The sequence below is a fragment of the Apteryx mantelli genome, chromosome 27 (genome assembly GCF_036417845.1).
Source record: "Apteryx mantelli isolate bAptMan1 chromosome 27, bAptMan1.hap1, whole genome shotgun sequence".
In the NCBI taxonomy this organism is placed as follows: Eukaryota; Metazoa; Chordata; class Aves; order Apterygiformes; family Apterygidae; genus Apteryx; species Apteryx mantelli.
In genome coordinates this window covers 6,291,984-6,309,896 of record NC_090004.1, presented here as the reverse complement: position 1 = coordinate 6,309,896, position 17,913 = coordinate 6,291,984, and the positions used below count along the sequence as shown (strand labels likewise).

The 17,913-nt window shown below is 43.0% G+C and overlaps 1 protein-coding gene across 1 annotated transcript; it reads left to right on the top strand.

Annotated features, from left to right (window-relative positions):
• Positions 1 to 248: 248 nt before the first annotated feature.
• Positions 249 to 17,884, top strand: KHDRBS1 (KH RNA binding domain containing, signal transduction associated 1). The gene is made up of 9 exons (XM_067311459.1): positions 249 to 591; positions 7,524 to 7,651; positions 8,234 to 8,350; positions 9,392 to 9,538; positions 11,489 to 11,625; positions 12,565 to 12,790; positions 13,698 to 13,765; positions 14,087 to 14,145; positions 16,596 to 17,884. The coding sequence occupies exons 1-9, from the start codon at positions 249 to 251 to the stop codon at positions 16,691 to 16,693; spliced, it is 1,323 nt and encodes a 440-aa protein (XP_067167560.1). The 3' UTR covers positions 16,694 to 17,884.
• The last annotated feature ends 29 nt before the right edge of the window (positions 17,885 to 17,913 follow it).

Sequence of the window (17,913 nt, the reverse complement as noted above, 5' to 3'; positions counted from 1 at the left end):
GCGGGCCGCGAGGAGCGGGGCGGGGGGGGGCGGTGCGCCGCCGCGTGCCGGCGCAGGCGCAGAGGCGCGCGGGGTGGTCGCGCGGGAGCTGCGGCGGAGGGGAGGGAAGGGGAGGGGGGAGAGAAGGGGGGCGGTCCTTCCGGCCCCTCACTTCCGGCCCTGGCGCCGTGGCGGACGGTGTGGCAGCGCCGCTCGGCCCGCTCCGCGCCCGCCCGCCCCGCCGCCGCCCGCCGCCGCCCGCCCCCCGCATGCAGCGCCGCGACGACCCCGCCGCCCGCCTGGGCCGGGGGCCGGGCCCCGGCGGCGCCCGGCAAGGGGCGCCCCCGCCGCGGCGGCCGCCCCGCGGAGGAGGCGGCGGCGGCGGAGGAGGGGGGGGCCGGGGGGCCGCCGCCGGGGCGCAGCCGCCGCCTCTCCTGCCGCCCAGCGCCACGGCGGCCGCCGCCTCGGCCGCCCAGGCCGCCGCCCCCACCCCGCTGCTGCCCGGGGCCGCCGTCAAGATGGAGCCCGAGAACAAATACCTGCCCGAGCTGATGGCCGAGAAGGACAGCCTCGACCCGTCCTTCACGCACGCCATGCAGCTCCTCACGGCAGGTACCGCGGCCGGGGGGGCGGCGGGGAGCGGAGGGGAGGGGGGCGGCTCCCGGCCGCAGCGGCGGGGGGCTCCCGGCCGCCGCCGACCCCTTGTAGGCCTCCTGCCCGGGGCTCCCCGAGTACCGGCCCCGGGCGAGATGCGTCCCGCCTGCCGCGGGGGGTTGGAGATCAGATATTTCTCTTATTTAATCTCTGTTTAGCCCCCGTGCTTAACCTGGGGGTTGAGGCGGATTAAGCACAAACCTAGAACTTTCTTTTTAATGAGCAGGGTACGGTCATATTGTCCCTTTTCATCCCTGGGGAAAGAGGGGACCCAAGAGAATGGTAAAAACCGGGGTTTTCCGTGTAACGTCTGCTTGAGTCCCTGTGAGGCATGATTTGTGATCTCTTTGATTTTCCGCTCTGGAAATCTGTATTAGAGCTTGTTTCATGCTTCTGATGAGTCTAAACAGGGAATGGAAATGGCAGTCTTTGTTCTGTGCCCAGACTAGCCTTCTCCTTCCCCATCACCACTGTCCAATCGCCTGGCGGCTCTGATTTCTCCGTATCTCTACAGTGCAGCTGCTGCACCCGCATTTGGTGGCTGTATCAAGTAGACTCAGCTGCCTCAAGACACTGTAGTTAGTTTAAAAATTGGAACGAGTTAAATAATTTCTGCCACTTACTGCTTAATGTGCCTGGAGTGGAGAGCTGGGATGTACTCAGCACAAGAAGGATGTACCCAGATTCAATCTACAGATGAGCAGAGTGCTTAGCTCTCTAGTTGTTACCATTCTGTTTCTAAATGACTTTTTTTTAAAACAGTCCTTAAAATATCTAATATTGCCATAATCAGAGCAGTGCTGGAGAATTTATTAACTCCTTTAAAATAGGAAGTAATTCTTAAGACTTGCTGTCTCCCGTTGTACAAATAACTGAGGTACGTCAGTGTCATGAGTAACTTGACATCACTCGTCAGCATCTTGATCTCCATAAATCAGTTTTATAATCTGATTTGCCATAAATTTAATTATTTTATTAATAAAACCCTTTAGCCAGCTGATGCTCAACAGCTCTATGATAATGCCTTTCAGTGAAATGAAACCTAAGGAATTTGCTAATGCCTTCACAAAGAACAGCACTCTTAGCCCATTTAGGAAAGCTTCGTTCACTGAGTGCTGTGACCAGGATTTATGAGTTTTTCATCAATTTAAAAATTGCTGATAGTAGAGTGCAGCTTTGTGAGACTTAGGATTGATCATTGGACAAGCTCCAAATGCTTCTGCCTTGCTTTGGTTATTGAAAATTGCTGTCCTTTGCGAGCATTCACCAGGCAGCCCAAACTTAGGGCGATCTAAGCAGGAAGCTCATGAGAGAGAATCTGAAATAAAGCCATGGTTTTGGGAGACTCTTTTTGCACAGATGACCAGCTGTTCCCTAACTGACCTGGATTGCTCAGGATTTCTCTACTGCTGTGGCACCTTTGGGGATGTAATATTGATGAAGCTACTGAAAATCTTGCTTTGGAATTTAGGTCTGGGCCAAAGATTATAATGCGTATGTGCAGCATGACTTCAGCAAAATGATTTTTTTTCAGACAGGCTTTCGAAACGACAGGTCATTGAATGGCAGCAGTATCCCTATCCCTATGCCAGCCTTTTCTCAAGAGTGCAAGTTGCTTGTTCAGCCTGCATTCCAGGGGAACTCCTGCAGGAGTTCTGCACTGAAACTAAGGCATCTTGTTTAAAAACAACATTTTAAAGTAGCCCAAAATACTTGTGTGGTTCTAACACCATTCAGCGCTTCTGAAGAAAATCAGCATTGTTTAGGAGCAAGATGAAGGGCAACACAGTGACGTAATCCTAATTCTTGAACAATAGACTGTGTGATCAAAAGGGAGAAAAGTGGCTACTTTTTAGGGTTCTGTTACACAGCACCCTGAATAGAAATTGAAAATTGGGGTTTCTTGCACCTTGGAATATGATCCGTGTTGCCTCACTTCTGTGATTCAGATTCTGCGTGACCTTCCCTTTCCATAGGAACAAGAAAACCCCTTTTCCTTACTTTGATTTATGCCCTTCATCTGTTGTGGGGGTGGGGGGAGATGCTGATGCTTTGAAAGGCACAGTCCTCTCTGCCTGTCTGCACTGGAAGGATGGGAGACATCCACCAATGCAAGTGTTAGCCAGGCATATTTTTTTCAAGTTCATGTGTTAATCTTAGCAAGCTATTTTCATTGCATGGAGGAACTCTCCTTGAAAAGAGCAGGCCTTTTCATCTCTGAGCTTCCAGTGCTACAAATAGTTGTGTAAGCCCCATCTCCACTCCACTAGCAGATCTCTGCACTGCTAGCATCTAACTGGTCCTCATGTTAAATGCAACCCTTTACCTCCCCAGACGTGTGGAGTGATGAGGAGGGACAGAGATGGATGGTGAGGGGTAGGTTCAGAGCAATGGGTAGGGTATTAGAGTAAATCCGTGAAGGGAGGAAGCTGTGAGCAACTGGAGTTAGATCAAAACATTGCAAAGTAGGGAGCAGCTTGAGAAGTTGAAGGAATCCTCAAAAGAATCCCCTCCTGACTGTGCTGATTCTTGTGCCAGATTCATTTAATCCGTGTGTATTCCTAGGAAGAACACAAACGGTGGAAACACAGGCTGTGTGGGAAAATCAGATGGATGGGCAGTGGCCTTGCTGGAGTAACTTGCCAAGGAGCCAAATAGTGGGATTAGAGATGGGCTGAGGTCACAGGGGTGATGAGAAACTGTATGTAACCCAAAGCAATAAAATGTTCTGAAGCTTTCTCAGCATGGAGTTAAGGCTGTTCTGAAATGGAGGAGAAATTTCTGTGTTTCCAAGCGTGTGTCCTAGCCCCCAAAGGAGCTCTAACTGCCGCCTTAAACTTGTGCCCAGATGTTGCAGACTGAGGGATATGCTAATAGCATTTTACTGTTGCATTTTTAAATGTATTTCCTGCTAAGCAATGCCAACATTATTAGATGCTGATGCTAGCCTGCCTGTCACTGCTGTGACTCTGCCTCCTCCCACTTTTCTCCCAAGAGTCTCTACTATCAGTACCATTTTTCATAGCTCACCTCCAGGCTTTCTCCTCCCTCCCCACCCCCCTCCATGCTTGAGCAGTGTTTCTTTTCTTCCCCATGCCCCTTCTCCCTGTGCTAGTGGCAGTCCTCGCCCTTCCCAGCCAAGCTCCAAAGCAGAGCTGCCTGCATATGAATCCCAGCGTACAGGCTGGAGGGTGGGGGGTGTATTCCAGGAAGAAGTGGGAGGGAAATGGTGGGGTTAGACTTGCCAAATTCTGCCGCTTCCACTGTTGACTAAATTCATCCAGGAATGGGTCCCTGATTCCTCTCCTGTGAAATCAAATCAGCTAGGGAGTGGTGACACGGGAGAGATGAAGCTCTGCTTTCTTATAGATGGCCCTATTCCCCCCCACAAACTCTATTAAATAAATTTTGGGGGGCATGGGATCAGTATTATCATAATTTGAAGATAATACTGCTGGTATCAGTATTGTGAATGAATAGGATGATGTCTCTGCTTGCAGAGCACAGGTGTGCTGCAGGGCAGCGTTTAATGCGTTCTTTGTTAAGGAAAAGCTCGGGCTTAGGTTAGGAGTAGCACTATGGCTGCTGAGCAGCACTGCTGTGAAGCAGCAGTGTTACCAACCCCCTTTACCTACCCCTTAGGATTTCTTCTGAGACAATGCAATCACTGCCCCACATGAAGTCCTGGAAACCACTGCCACACATGCCGCCAGACTGCTGACATTCCCCGTGGCAAGAAGGTAACCTTCTGCTGCACCTCTGACACGGCTTTAAAAAATCAGCACTGAAATGAGGCATGCTTAATCCCTCAAGGTATATGTACGCTTCTTCGTATCAGTAAGTGGTCTGACAAACTGCTACCACTCATCGGTTCATTCAGTACTGCTTCATGTTGCGTAGCTGATATGCCAGAATGCATACAGATAGCACTGGAATCCAGATCAGTAGGACGCGTCACAAGTGGCATGTTTTTAGTCCTTCTTCGCACTGCTTTGCAGACTTGGAATTTGTCTGAAGGTGTGAAGGGGACTGCTAGGTCACCTACGCTGACCTGAATAACAGAAGCTGGAGAACTTCGAGTTATTCTGCTGGGATAGGGTTTTTTTTTTCCTCATATCTTTTGAGTTTCACTTGAGGACTTAGCAATGGTGTATCCAGTGCTTCTCTCAGCAAATGGTTAATGATCTGTTGTCCTCGTAGAACAATTCCCAGATGTTGTTGCTACTGTTGCAGTAGGCAGAATGGATTTTGCTGTGTGGTTGATGTGAGATGTAATTCACTGGTTTTCAGAGGCTTACATCTGATCGCTTTCTGTGTTTTGGCAAGATAGATGCCTCTGGGTAGTTTAATTTTGAATTAAGAAAGTTTGAGGGTGACTTTATTCTTAATATGTGCATAGAAAGTACTTTTTGTTAATATGCAGAATACATTTTCAGAAACTTACTGTGTTTGCAGAAGCAAAATATTTGAGATGGAATCTCATTACACTAGAGGATCTAAAGCTATGTTTAGCCAGTGATAAGGCCAGCAGTGCAATCATTAGTTTCCAAAGCTTTGTTTCTTTGATGTATTATTATAGTAAAAATTAAAAACCTGTAAGTAAAACTAACTGAAGCAGACAGCTCTTTTGCTTATTTTATAAATTTGACGGTGCTTGAACTTATTTTTAATTTTGCATAGCATCTTCAGAAAATCATTTCTTTTTAAAGCAAAAATCAAGCTATCTTTTTCAAAGCGTATTAGATCCATTTTTATTTTTTATTTTTTTAGGAGTCATGGTAACATGTTTGTAAGGGAGCCATGGTGCTGTTGCAAGTAGAACTACAAAATTTGTTTTTTTTTCAGAATTATGCAACATAATCTCCAAGTTCTATAATTAGATCTCTAAACTAAAAACCAGTTTGTGTTAGTTTGACCGTAATTGATTATTTAAAATATTGATCATTCAATCTGTTTTCTTAGGTTTTTTTGGTTGCCCATCTAGTTGCTTGACTTCCTTGCAGTCTGCATCATTCAAAATATGCCAGTCATGCTTCTCGACGCGTTAGGCTGTGGTTGCCTGTCCAGTCAGAACTTTCTGGTAACCCACTGTTCCTATTTGTTTGGATTACGTGAACATAGTATTAGGTGGATAACGTGTCAAGTATCTGATATGCCTGTCTTCCAAAACTGTAAGCATGGAAATGAAAATTTAATCTAAAGTATATAGTTTCTGACATGGACTGAAATCACAGGAAAAACAAGATATTGCAGCTGTCCTCTTTAAAACGTGGTAAATGACTAAGCAGTCTTCCGTTTCATTTCTGTCTTGCAGCTTTAATCCAGTTATGTGTATAATCTTCTGAAAGTCTCTCTCTCTCTCTCTCTCTCTCTCTCTTCCCTTCACCCCCCCGAGATGTGAGAAGTTGTATTTAGAGCACTTTCGACTCAGAGAGGAGATATTTATAGTTCTTGGGTTTGCTGATGAAATTGCATAATTTAAGGAAGGGTCATGCTCCTCACCTGATAGTCATCTGTAAAGAGGTTGTGATGGCTGTGCATGGTGTGACAAAATTTTTGATTGACCAAAGACTACATAATGGTTTATCAGTAATTTGGGATTGATACTGATGCATTAGCTCCAAATTTTGGGGAACTGGTTGTCTTGCTATTGACTATTAAATAGAAACTGTACATGACTGGACATCTGCAGAAAAGAAAAGGCAGTCAGCTGTGAGCTGTATTGTTCTGCAAAACTTTGGGACTTGGTGTTTGTCTTAGTCAAGGGGAAGGACACTTACACTCCTAGCAGTAATGAATTTGGTGTGAGTACCTATGCTAGAAATGCCTTCCTTGAAGATGGTCTTCAGCCTTCTCCATTTGGGTCTTCCTTTATGGGTGCCTGTCCCCTGCCATCTCTCACTGAAAGCTTAACTTCTCGTCAAATTTGAGAAAATGTTTGTGTGCTAGTTGCTAATTGGCCCACCTTAATAACCTAGTTCCAGAAGGTTATTTGGTCTTTGCTCCAGATTCCCCTTCTGACTGCATCATGCTTCAGTTCAGTCAGGCCACCTCAGTGTTTTTCTAAGGGTCTATAATTCACAATATAAAGTTAAAAATCAGAATCTTTGACAGACGAAAATTTGGAGTTGCATTGTCTGAATCCAGTTAAAGACTTCTGATATTCATTTATGGCTAATATGGCTGAGGCTTATAGCTTAAAGTCCAACAATTATGAACTGCTTGTGTGATAAATATGATAAAGGTGCATTTGTTTAATTCAACGGAGTTAATAATTTAATAAACCACTCCAAACTCTAGGAGTGACACTAATTTTGGCTTCTATTTATTAGTAATGTTTGCAATATGAGTGAAATTCATAGTTAATTCAAAGTGTCAGTGTGCGTTGGCACCCCTAATCTACTTAAATTACACATTTAAAGTAGTGCATCAACTTGAATTATAGAAATTTGCCTGATTAGCAGATTGCTGCTGCATTGAAGTGAGTGTTTATAGTTGGTGCACTTGGGCCTGGTTTCGTTGTAGACTACAGGAGTCTCCATGAGTTTGGGGACTGATAGAGGAAGGCACAGTGTGAGTGATGCACAGAACTATACTTAAGGTTTCCTCCTCTTTAATCTGTTGAAGTTTTTCATAGGGCATTTTCTGCTATTCTTTCTTATCACTGTTCATTATCTTGGTTTTGGCTTTCTGGAATCCTAGATTTGAAGGGAGGGAGAAACAAGCTGGGTTAGCCCTAAAAAGCCAGTCTGTCTATCCAGATTCCATTACTGCAATTACAAATGTTCAAATATTCACAGAGAATAAGGGTGGTATGTCCTGTCATGTTTCCAACTCTAAAATATTGTTTGTTTGAGGAATATAAGCAGCCCTATTTTTATCTTGTTTAGAAATTGAAAAAATTCAGAAGGGTGAGACAACAAAGAAGGATGAGGAAGAGAACTACCTGGATTTGTTTTCCCACAAGAATATGAAACTGAAAGAACGAGTTCTGATACCTGTCAAACAGTACCCCAAGGTGAGGGCCAGAAAATAGCTTACCGAATCTCTGTGATTTGCTTATTTTCTAAGGATTTTTATGGTGGACTGTTAGTGATAGTAGCTGTCAAAGTGTCATCGGGAGTTACGCCACTGTTCCACTATCGCTATGGAATTTTTCCTATGCGAGCTTGAAGGATCTTATTTCTAATATTTTACATTTCTAGAATGTCTTGGGATAAAGCTAAATGGTGATGCATCATTTTGATCTTTCATTACTGAAATAGACTTTCATATGTAGAGTGTTTTACAGTTAAAAGTATGTTTAACTCTTAAGATTTGCTACACATAAAAAGACCAGAGAATAAAAATTAGAATTAAATGCTTTACATAAATTAATTTAGCTTGATTTTTCTGGTGGAGTATTTTTTTCATGAAGAGAATGTTCTGGAACTTAAATTTTCCTGTGCAAGTTTTGGTCTGAATTTTTGTGAAGTGAGGAGAAAATGGCCTGACTAAACTTCCTGTCAGCCAGTGTAGCATTAAGAACAGCTTTTGCTAAGGCTGCAGAACTTTGAAGCTAAAATAGGGTTTTTTTTTCTTGGTTGTTTTTTCTTTACAGTTCAACTTTGTTGGAAAGATTTTGGGACCTCAAGGCAACACCATCAAGAGACTTCAGGAAGAAACTGGTGCTAAGATATCTGTGCTTGGGAAGGGTTCCATGCGAGATAAAGCAAAGGTAAGGGCATCACCCTTGAAAACATGCATATGTATTAATGCCTTTCACATTGCTGTGAAAAGTAGAGGTTCTTAAAGCATTTTGTAGATGATGAAACCATTAAAATTTAAAAGTGAAGGCAGTAGGAAGTCACCACTCCTAAATTGTCCTCTGTGTGTTAGGAGCAATGTTGATTGGTGTAGAAGTGTGATAATTGTTCTCGTTGTGAGCATGGCTTACAGAGACCAGACATCTTTGATATCCTGTACCTTTGGATGCAGAGATATGTTATGAAAGGTGAACTGCCAGTTTTTAAAGTAAAAATTAATTCAAACTGGTGAAAAGTCTTAAGTAATATGTTTCCCCTCCAGAAACAAAACAATTCCCTTTCCCAGCTGTCCCTTCTGAAATCCTGAGATTTTCATGGTTCACTGAAGATGTCAGAGCAATATGTTCCCGGTAATCTTTAGTGAAACATGAAGTGCCAGGAGCTTTTTTGAGCAGAAGAAATGGAAAGAGTTTTTTCTTCCTGCTTGCTCCTAAAACTGAGCTAACAAGCAGTCAACAGAGCTGTAATTTAATTTAGCTTTTACTTTAGCAGCATGAGAAGCTTTTTAATTTTTCATTTATTTCTAGCTTCTTAAAGTAAACTGAATGGATGCAGGTATCTAAGAGCAGAGCTGAAGAGGATGCTTGTTTGAGGCATTAGACATTACTTTTCACTGTAAAGCAGTGCCCCGGGCAAGAAGGTGGTATAGAAGAGGAAGAACATTGCTTGTGTGTGCTTAATCTCCTGGAAAAGGTGCCTGACATCAAGGCATTAACAAAAGTATCACGGTCACCCAAAAAGGCAGTTATGAAAAGCGGGAAGATGTAGACTTGCAGGTGGCTTTTTATAAAACTGCATACCTGTGTGCTTAGCCTGTTACTATGATCTGTGGCCAGGCATGGCCAAAAAGCTCTTACAGACATTTTCTGCTAAGAATTAGGAAACATTTAAAAGAAAAGCAATTTCTCTGTGTCTTATTCAGCTTTAGGACTCTCCAGTCTGCTTTGTTTCAGGAGGAAGAACTGCGTAAAGGTGGGGATCCTAAATATGCTCATCTAAATATGGATCTGCATGTCTTCATCGAAGTTTTTGGACCCCCGTGTGAAGCTTATGCTCTAATGGCTCATGCCATGGAAGAAGTCAAGAAGTTCCTTGTTCCGGTATGTATACTGATGCTCTTTTCTTATTGAGCGAAGTAGATGGGTTGTGAATCTGGCTGTAAGATTGGGTAAGATTTGCATAATGTAAGGCTCGTGTTTCAGGAATGATGCAGTTGAGGAAGCCTGGAGCTGCAGGAGTGAGTGTGGCAGCTTAAAGTGACCCCAGTAATCTTGCTTGAGGGCATATATTAACCCTATGATGATAATTAGGAAAAAAGCACTTTCAAGGCAAAACACTCATCGTATAGAACACTTAAGGAACAGGTGTTTCTTTCCCATTACTAGCCTGGCATGGAAGGAGACTTCTTGATTGCTTCCTCTTGGTTGGAACTGCTGCACAGAAAACTAGCTAGGTAACTTTACTGGTCAGATCAGAAACTGTAACTGTACAGACATCTTTGCAGAGGGTTCTGCACTGGAGGGAGGTCAGAGGAGAGTGGAGGGTGACTGCCAGGCACCTCGGTAGCAGTACTCAGTATTGTAGTGAATTTCTGGGACACATACGTTAAATCAGTATTTCTGCTGTTTTAAATGTGTATGATGTGAAGCAACCTTTTTAGCATTTGTACAGATGACATTTCTTATCTATCCGGGGATGTCTTTTACTGTTCAAGCTTACAAGACCCATACCAGTACATAATACAGTAGCTCTCAAATATCGCCTCTTAAGAACTGCAGTTTGAGGGAGTGTTTTGGGTGTTACTAAAATGATACATGAGTGTAGCTCACTAAATTGGGAAAAAACAAAATGGGAAAGGAGTACAAAGTGCTCCCTGCTTCTGGCTAGCTCAGCCTGTAATTCTATAGGTCAAAGAACCAGCTGGTACAGAACTGAATATATCCCAGTATCGTACCCCTTTGTTTGAGCTCAGCTGCGACTAGCGAGCTCAGATGTTCTGCCTGAAATGTAAGGGGCGGGTGGAACCTGAGAGCAGTAGGTAGTGGGGAAGTGTGAAAAGCATACGGATACTGGATGATTTGTGAGTCTGCCGCGGAGAGGAGGAGTGATTGGTATGTGAAGTGCCTTTGAAGGAGAGAGGTCATCTTCAAGGAGCCCCTGGGATGTACAGAGCCTCGGCTTGCTAAAGCAAGCATATAGGTTGCTATTTAAAGTGTCTTATCTATTGCTGCCTTCAAACAATGTGTTAAACTTGTGAAAATTGGCGGAGAAGTCACTGTGGAAGGCAGCAGTGCTGTGAAGACACATCTGGCAGGAGACTTCTTGCTTTGTGGTGTTGCCATGACAGCACGAAGATCCCCTCTGACAAGAGTGGTGGTGCGAGGCCCAGCCTGCGTGTGCCTTCAGGGAAGGGGTGGGGTAGAGTGACTTCTGCGGGGTTACCAGAGATTCATACTAATTCCTCAAGCTAGATCCCCTGGGGAAATAAAAATGCGTGGAGCAGAAACATACTGCGTTCTTAAGAATGTGAAAAGACAGCCTGGATTTGCAAATTGGTATTTACTCTTCATCAGGCTGCCTTCTGCCCTGTTCCTTCAGTGTGCTGGGAGCACAGCGGCATTCGGTGACGTTGCACAGGCTCACTGCCAGCCAGCTGCCTTTAAAGGAGACCTGTAGGTGCTTGAGGTGAGATATGTCTCACCTGACTTAGCCTCTGAACTCTCCAGCGTTTGCAAATAAATCTTGCTGACATCCCTGAGCCACCAAACATCAGATGGCTCCGGTATTCCTGTGAGTGAAGTTCCCTTTTCACAGGGACCGGCTGTAGTGCCCCACTGCAGTTCCCAGCTGGGAAGGGGGGTGCGCCCTTCTTGGCCGTTTGGGGGGAAGCTGGCGGTTGTGCATTGCTGCCGGCCAAGTAGATCTCAGTAGAATCAGTAGATTTTAACTTAGGACTATTTGGTAATTTTTATTCCAGCATGATAGCCTTTGAGCTCTCGGAGCACAGACTGGCTAGTTGTTGTTTGGAGTTGACTCTTCTTCCTTTTCAGGATATGATGGACGATATCTGTCAGGAGCAATTCTTGGAGCTCTCCTATCTGAACGGTGTGCCAGAGCCAACTCGTGGTCGAGGAGTACCTGTGCGGGGAAGGGGAGCGGCTCCGCCACCACCTCCACCTGTTCCAAGGTATCTTTCCCAAAAGCACAGACCTGGAAATGCTGTGTCTTGCTCAGAGTTGCAGTGTGAGAGGAGGTTAAGCTACTTGTTCTTGCACATCAGCTGTTGGCCTTGAACGTTGGCTTTTGGCCAAGGCTTTTTGGCCTTCTGTGTTGAAGGCTCGCTTTTAGCAAATGGGCATCAAATGTTTTGTATGTTCTGTGATTCTGCGATGTAACTCAGCTTAATGAATGTCTGTATTCTTGGCATCAGAAATTAGTAGCTTTATAAAGTAACCTTGCAAAAATTGGAAGAATGGATAGATGGTGAAATAAAAGCTTGGCCTGTGAAATCATGTGTAGGGTTTGTTTCGGTAGCCTTCAGCAGAACAAGCATTTTCAATTTAAACTGACCTTTCTTTGAAAGTCATAGGACGCTATTATTCTCTCATTGCTGTCAAGGCATCAGGCTAAATTGGTGATAAATCTATGTTACTGTACTTCTTGCTTCACTACATAGTTCATGGGGGGAGAACTCTTTGCTTCTATCTGAACGTTTACCCAAGTGTCACTGTTCATCTCATCACTGATCTTCACTTTTTGGAGTTCTGGCTGACCTTACTAATTAGTGATAGAAGGTTGTTTAAAATGAACTTTGAGAAATGATTTGGCCACAGTTCTGAAGTAACAGGCGCTGATGGCAGGCTCCGTTAATCAGATTCATTTCTTCGTCTGTACATCTAATGCAGTAGAATCCAAGATGAGCTTTTTTAAATCCTACAATACAGCAATATTAACAATTCTTGTACTTTCATTCTTGATAAGGAAATCATGGCTTAGTCAATGATAATTGTGTTTATCAAGTGATCACATTTTATAGTAGGTGTAAGAAGCACATATACTGCCTTCAGTATTCAGAACATGAGCAGTACAGCAGTAGCTCTTTACAACCCTTCTTTTTCCTTTCCAGGGGGCGTGGTGTTGGTCCTCCTCCTCCTCCTCCTCCTCCTCCTCCTCGGGGGGCCCTTGTGCGAGGAGCCCCAGTGCGGGGTGCCATTGCTAGAGGAGCTGCTGTAGCCCGCGGAGTACCTCCTCCCCCAGCAGTAAGGGGTGCTCCTGCACCAAGAGCGCGTGCAGCTGGCATTCAGAGAATACCGCTTCCTCCTCCTCCCGCACCAGAAACCTATGAGGAATATGTAAGAAACTATATACTTTTTCTTTTTTTCTTTCTTTTCAGCTAGCTGATCATGTATTAGATATTCAACATTATTGAAATAAGGGCTAACAACAGTGAGATTGCAATGGAGAAGTGACCATCAACGAAAACACTGGTATTGTGCTGGGTGACCTCAGCTGCCTGTTTAGTTGTCAAAGAAGGAAACTGCTACTGTCATAAACACATGGTAAGGGGTTGTTATAGTAAAACCAAAATGTGCCCAAGATTGCACACTGGCATAAGTATTCATGCATGGTAGAAAAAAATGCATCAGTGAACTTCTGCAAGAGAATTCTTTGAGCAGGGAGCACCAAAGGCTTCTTACTGTGCCTAAAATCCTTAAGTTAAATATGTGAATAAATATAATGATATTTCAAGTCATATAACCAAGCACCCCCCCTCCCACCAAGCTTATCATATAGTTGACATATATGCTCTTTATATTCTAAAGGGAAAACAAGATGACTGCTTTTGGTACACAACAGCATTTGGGGGAATAATCACAAATATTGAGACTTCTCAAAATATTGTTCTCTCAGTAAAACTTTCGAGTTTTTCCAATGGAGTCAATCAAAATTAATAGGGTATTTTTGTTAATCTGTAAATCTGTGTGTTGGACAACACAGTTACAAACCTCTTGACACATGGATTTGTAGTGTAAGCAAACTGCAAACTTGGTCGTGTAACTGACTTTAAGATGTGTTGTACATATAGCAGTTTTTAGCTGCCTGTCTCTGTTTTGTGATGGAGCCCCTCCTCTGTGGCAGACAAGGATTCACAGGCTCCTCTGAAAGCTGCTGTAGCCTAAATTCAGTTTTGCCATTACCCTTGGTCAGGAAGTAACCTTTGGTCCTTCCGTTAACACAGCTTGTAATCATCTGTTTCAGGGCTATGATGACGCGTATGCAGACCAGAGCTATGAGGGGTATGAAGGCTACTATAGCCAGGGCCAAGGGTAAGTTCATTTGTCTCCTATCTGTTACTGAGAAAATTATGCATTTTTTTTTTTTCTTTTTAAGTGGAAAAATTTATTTCTGAGTTTGAGCTACAGGGAAAGTGCCTGTTCTGCTGGAATCTAGCAGTGCCTGGCAATTAGCTTTTGGGAGTGTCCCAGTGTTCTTGACAATTCTAAAAGCAATGACCAGACATACACAACTGTGAATGCGTACTGAACTGTGAACTACTGTGCATCTTTGCTTTTCAAGTGTTTGTGCAAGTTGTGTTGGTTTAGGAATATTGTTTCAGCACTGTATAACCAGCATAATTACTCTTCCAGGGACACAGAATACTATGATTATGGACACGGGGAGGCACAGGAAACCTATGAAGCTTATGGTATGTCTGGAAATACTATTGTCTTGACAGGGAAGGGGCTGCACAAAGTTGAGAATTGTTTGTAGCTGATCGGCTGTTTTTCAGCGCCACTCCACACTCCCAGCAAAAACTGCTGATACTTAGAAGATCCCGTAGTAGTTTTCATGGCAGAATATTTACATGCTACAGATTTACCCAGATCTAAACAACCAAAAGGATTCTGTCGTTTTTAGATTCTTATCTATCCTGGTGGTCACAAAGGTGACCTTTTTAAAATTCCAGTCTTTAACTATAGAAATATCTTTTAATTTTCTTGTAGCTTTAGAGTATTTTGAGCTTTGGATTTCCACCCACAACACTGCTTTTGCTGCAGTCTGATTTTCATGGATTATATTTTGTTGAGCTGGATGAATGCACACTTCCATCTGCTTCTTTTATCCTCAAAACCCCTCCAGTTGACACTGACTCTGCACTAAGCATTTGCTTGAAAAAGGATTTAAATGTGATATTAAGGACTCCCTTTGACAATGTGGAACATTATTGGTCAAAATGATTTGCATGTAGTCTATGAAGTTTGGCTAATTTAACTTAAGGCTAGCAACTTAGGCTAGACTGAGGGGTGCGGGAAATTGATTTAACCAAAACCGTCTAAATCACTAACTGTTGAAAACAGCAGGCCTTATATTTGAGGTGCCTGTAATAAAGGATTGGATGACTGCATTTTTTTTTTTAAGCTTGTTCTGATATTCAAGCTTATGAATGGCATCTGCATGTAGCAGTAAGAAAGATTTGTTTTCCCTTCTCTATAAGCAAGCTGAACTGTAAACAGTTGCAAAAGTGAGCTGCTTAATGGCATGGAAATATGCTGTATTGACAACAGTCCCTTTAGCAGAGCATCAGTTGCCTGAAGGTGTAAATGAATTCAAGTAGGGATGATAATGACCAACATGAAGGGGCTTTCTGGGCTTCTCGGAAGCAGAGGGAATCCCCCTGCCATCCCAGTATTAGGGAAGCCAAATTGTTAATATAGTAGTGTCTTCTGCTTTGAGTGAGCAGAAAACCAGGCCTTCCTCTAGGTGTTCTCTGCTCTGTGCTTATGTTGTGCAAGGTTCAAATTCAGGTGCCTAATCAGGGATGCTTTTCCCATCTAAGATGAATTTGAATAGACAACTGCTGTCAGTAATGCTGGATATCTTTCATGCCCCTGTTTGGAATAGCTGTTAAATGGTTTGGTTTGTTGCCTATGTTAGTCACACCACACAAAGAGGCTTTTGTGCCTCCTATTTGGTAGGAGAGCAGTGTTGTTGTCTGGGATATGAAGGCCAAAATGCTCATTGTACACTTGGCATGAAGTTGCCACAGCTAATCTGTTTATACACAGTAATTTCCTTTGGTCTTTGCTTTCATGAAAACAAAATTAGAAAAATAAATTAAGTCAGGATGGAGACGGTTCTGAGAAAATCGGAATGTGTTCCGTGGTGGTAGGGAATAGTGTGTTGGGTTGTCTTCAGGGGTTTGGATGCTTACTTCCATAAACTGATGACCATAGAGAGAATGGCAGACATACACATACAAATATTGCAAACACAAGCCATAATGAGAGCTGAACTTGGATATTTGGGGCTAGGGCTAGCTCAGGAACAATGGAATTTGAACTTACTTGCTTCGGTAGTTGTTCTGCAGAAGGATTTTGGCTGTCCTGTTGAGTGCTTTGTCCCATCAACAGCATATTAATGCTAGTATGGTGGCTAGCAAGTTATGGCTGGTCTCAAGAGGTAAGCAAATGCTTTGGTATCTACTGCTATAAATTTTCCTGGTAGTTGCAGAAGGGAAGGAAAAACAAATAACAGTAGAAGGCAGACTAATGTCTAAAAGTTCAGTAAGAAGCTCTGCCATCCTAGAGCAGTGTTAGCAACTTAGTCATTTTGGCAGTCTTTTCCAATGAGACTTCTTGCTTGGCATTTTGGAAGGAGAGGAATGCTACCTGTAGCAATATCCCCCACACAGTCAGAGTTCCGGAATTGTAAAATGCTGCTGGCTCCCCGTCTGAAGGGGCTGGGACTGTTGTGATCTTAGCAGCGGCTGGCTGCCAAAGCTGCTCCACGAATTGGCTTCAGCAACGCTGAAATTAATTACTCATAAAAGGCATCAGATTTGTCCAAGCCTGAGCTTAGTAGGGGTGTCAGAGCTGTAGACTTCCAGGGGATTGCTGTGTGAGTTGCCTTTTTCAATATTTGTAAAAAGATGTGCTTGAAAATAGAGGATTTTGTGGAAACATTTTAGCGTCAAACTGCTTTGAAGCATGACTTAAAGCCATACAAACCAGAGGAATATTTAATGCTCTGCTGTAAGCTGATTCCAGCATTGGAGCCAGGCCTTCTGACTGGCACCGAGTGGTGCTGCTGCTCCCTTATGTACATCTCGGCCCGGAATGTGCTGTGACTGTTGATATATTGCTCTCTCTTTTGCAGGCCAAGATGACTGGAATGGAACAAGGCCCTCCCTGAAGGCCCCACCAGCTAGGCCAGTGAAGGGGGCCTACAGAGAGCACCCATACGGACGTTATTAAACACAAACATGAGGGAAAAATATCAGTTATGAGCAAACAGTTGTTACTGATTCTTGTATCTCCCAGGATTCCTGTTGCTTTACCCACACCAGACAAGTAATTGTCTAACTGTTTTTCTTCGTGGCCCTTTTTCTCCCACTCCATCCTCACCCTGCATTCTGGCTTCTGTACGTAGTATTTTAAAATGAGTTAAATAGATTTAGAGGACCGACTTTAATTTTTTTAGGTGTGTAGATTGCTTTTCTTTCTTTGTTGTTTAGATAAACACAAGTGTACCTTTTTTAATAAGAAAAAGTTGAGTTAAAATGTTAGTTTCAAAAGTGACATGCTTGCTTAACAGTTATGAAATTAAGGTTTTGTTAACCTTTTAAGTTTGGTTTTAAGCAACCCATAAAAGTTGTAGTTGCAGAATCCCAAAGTAGGCTACATTTCAAAATTCAGGGCTGTTTTTAAGAATTTAAAATCATAATGTAACGGTAGTGGCTGCCACCGTTTAAAAGTAACCACAGATATCAGACTTTCCTTAAAAGCAGATTGCTGATGAATCTTAAGTTTAAATTTTAATACAAAGGATCCTCAAACAAATTAAATAGAATTTTTTTTAAAGTTAATTGACTTAAAAGAAAAAAATTAGGTTTGTAAAATTGACTTTTCTTATGTGGGTTTTGAAATCTAGCCCCGAACATGCAGTGTTGAGAGATGCTTGGGAAGCAGTTTTTCCAATGTAAAGGGGTTCTTAGCTTGGTTCTATATGAAGAACTTTTAAGAGAAGAATAAATTAAAGCATGGCTTTAATTGCCCCGTGTTTGATATTAGAAAACAGAGTATTAAGTGAGTAGGTCTGAACTCTGTAAAATTACAGTCTTCTCATTTTTATAGTGTTTGGGGCAGATAATACAGTGCAAGTTTAAAACTGACACAAATTGTCAATATTAGCAATCCCGTTGACTTGTTCAAGTGTATCTCAACACTAGCTTTACATAAAAAGGGACACTGCAGCTGAAAAAATGAGGAAAAATTTCACTTTGTACATAGGTTAAAGTCCTAATTGGATTTGTACACTGTCCTCCCACTCTGTTCTTGAAGATTAAATGCTACATGTGTAAGTCTGCCTAAATAGGTAGCTAAAACTTGTCAAAATGTCTGCCGCAGTTTGTCAATAAAGTTTAGTCCTTTTTTAATCAAAGTAAATGTGATGAATTGTCATTTTTTTTGTTGAG

Excerpts from the sequence above, each read along its gene's own strand:
- KHDRBS1 (XM_067311459.1), top strand. The coding sequence starts at position 249 with ATGCAGCGCCGCGACGACCCCGCCGCCCGCCTGGGCCGGGGGCCGGGC. Across the intron at positions 9,539-11,488 it reads TCAAGAAGTTCCTTGTTCCG|GATATGATGGACGATATCTG; the intron begins GTATGTATACTG and ends CTTCCTTTTCAG. Across the intron at positions 12,791-13,697 it reads CAGAAACCTATGAGGAATAT|GGCTATGATGACGCGTATGC; the intron begins GTAAGAAACTAT and ends CATCTGTTTCAG.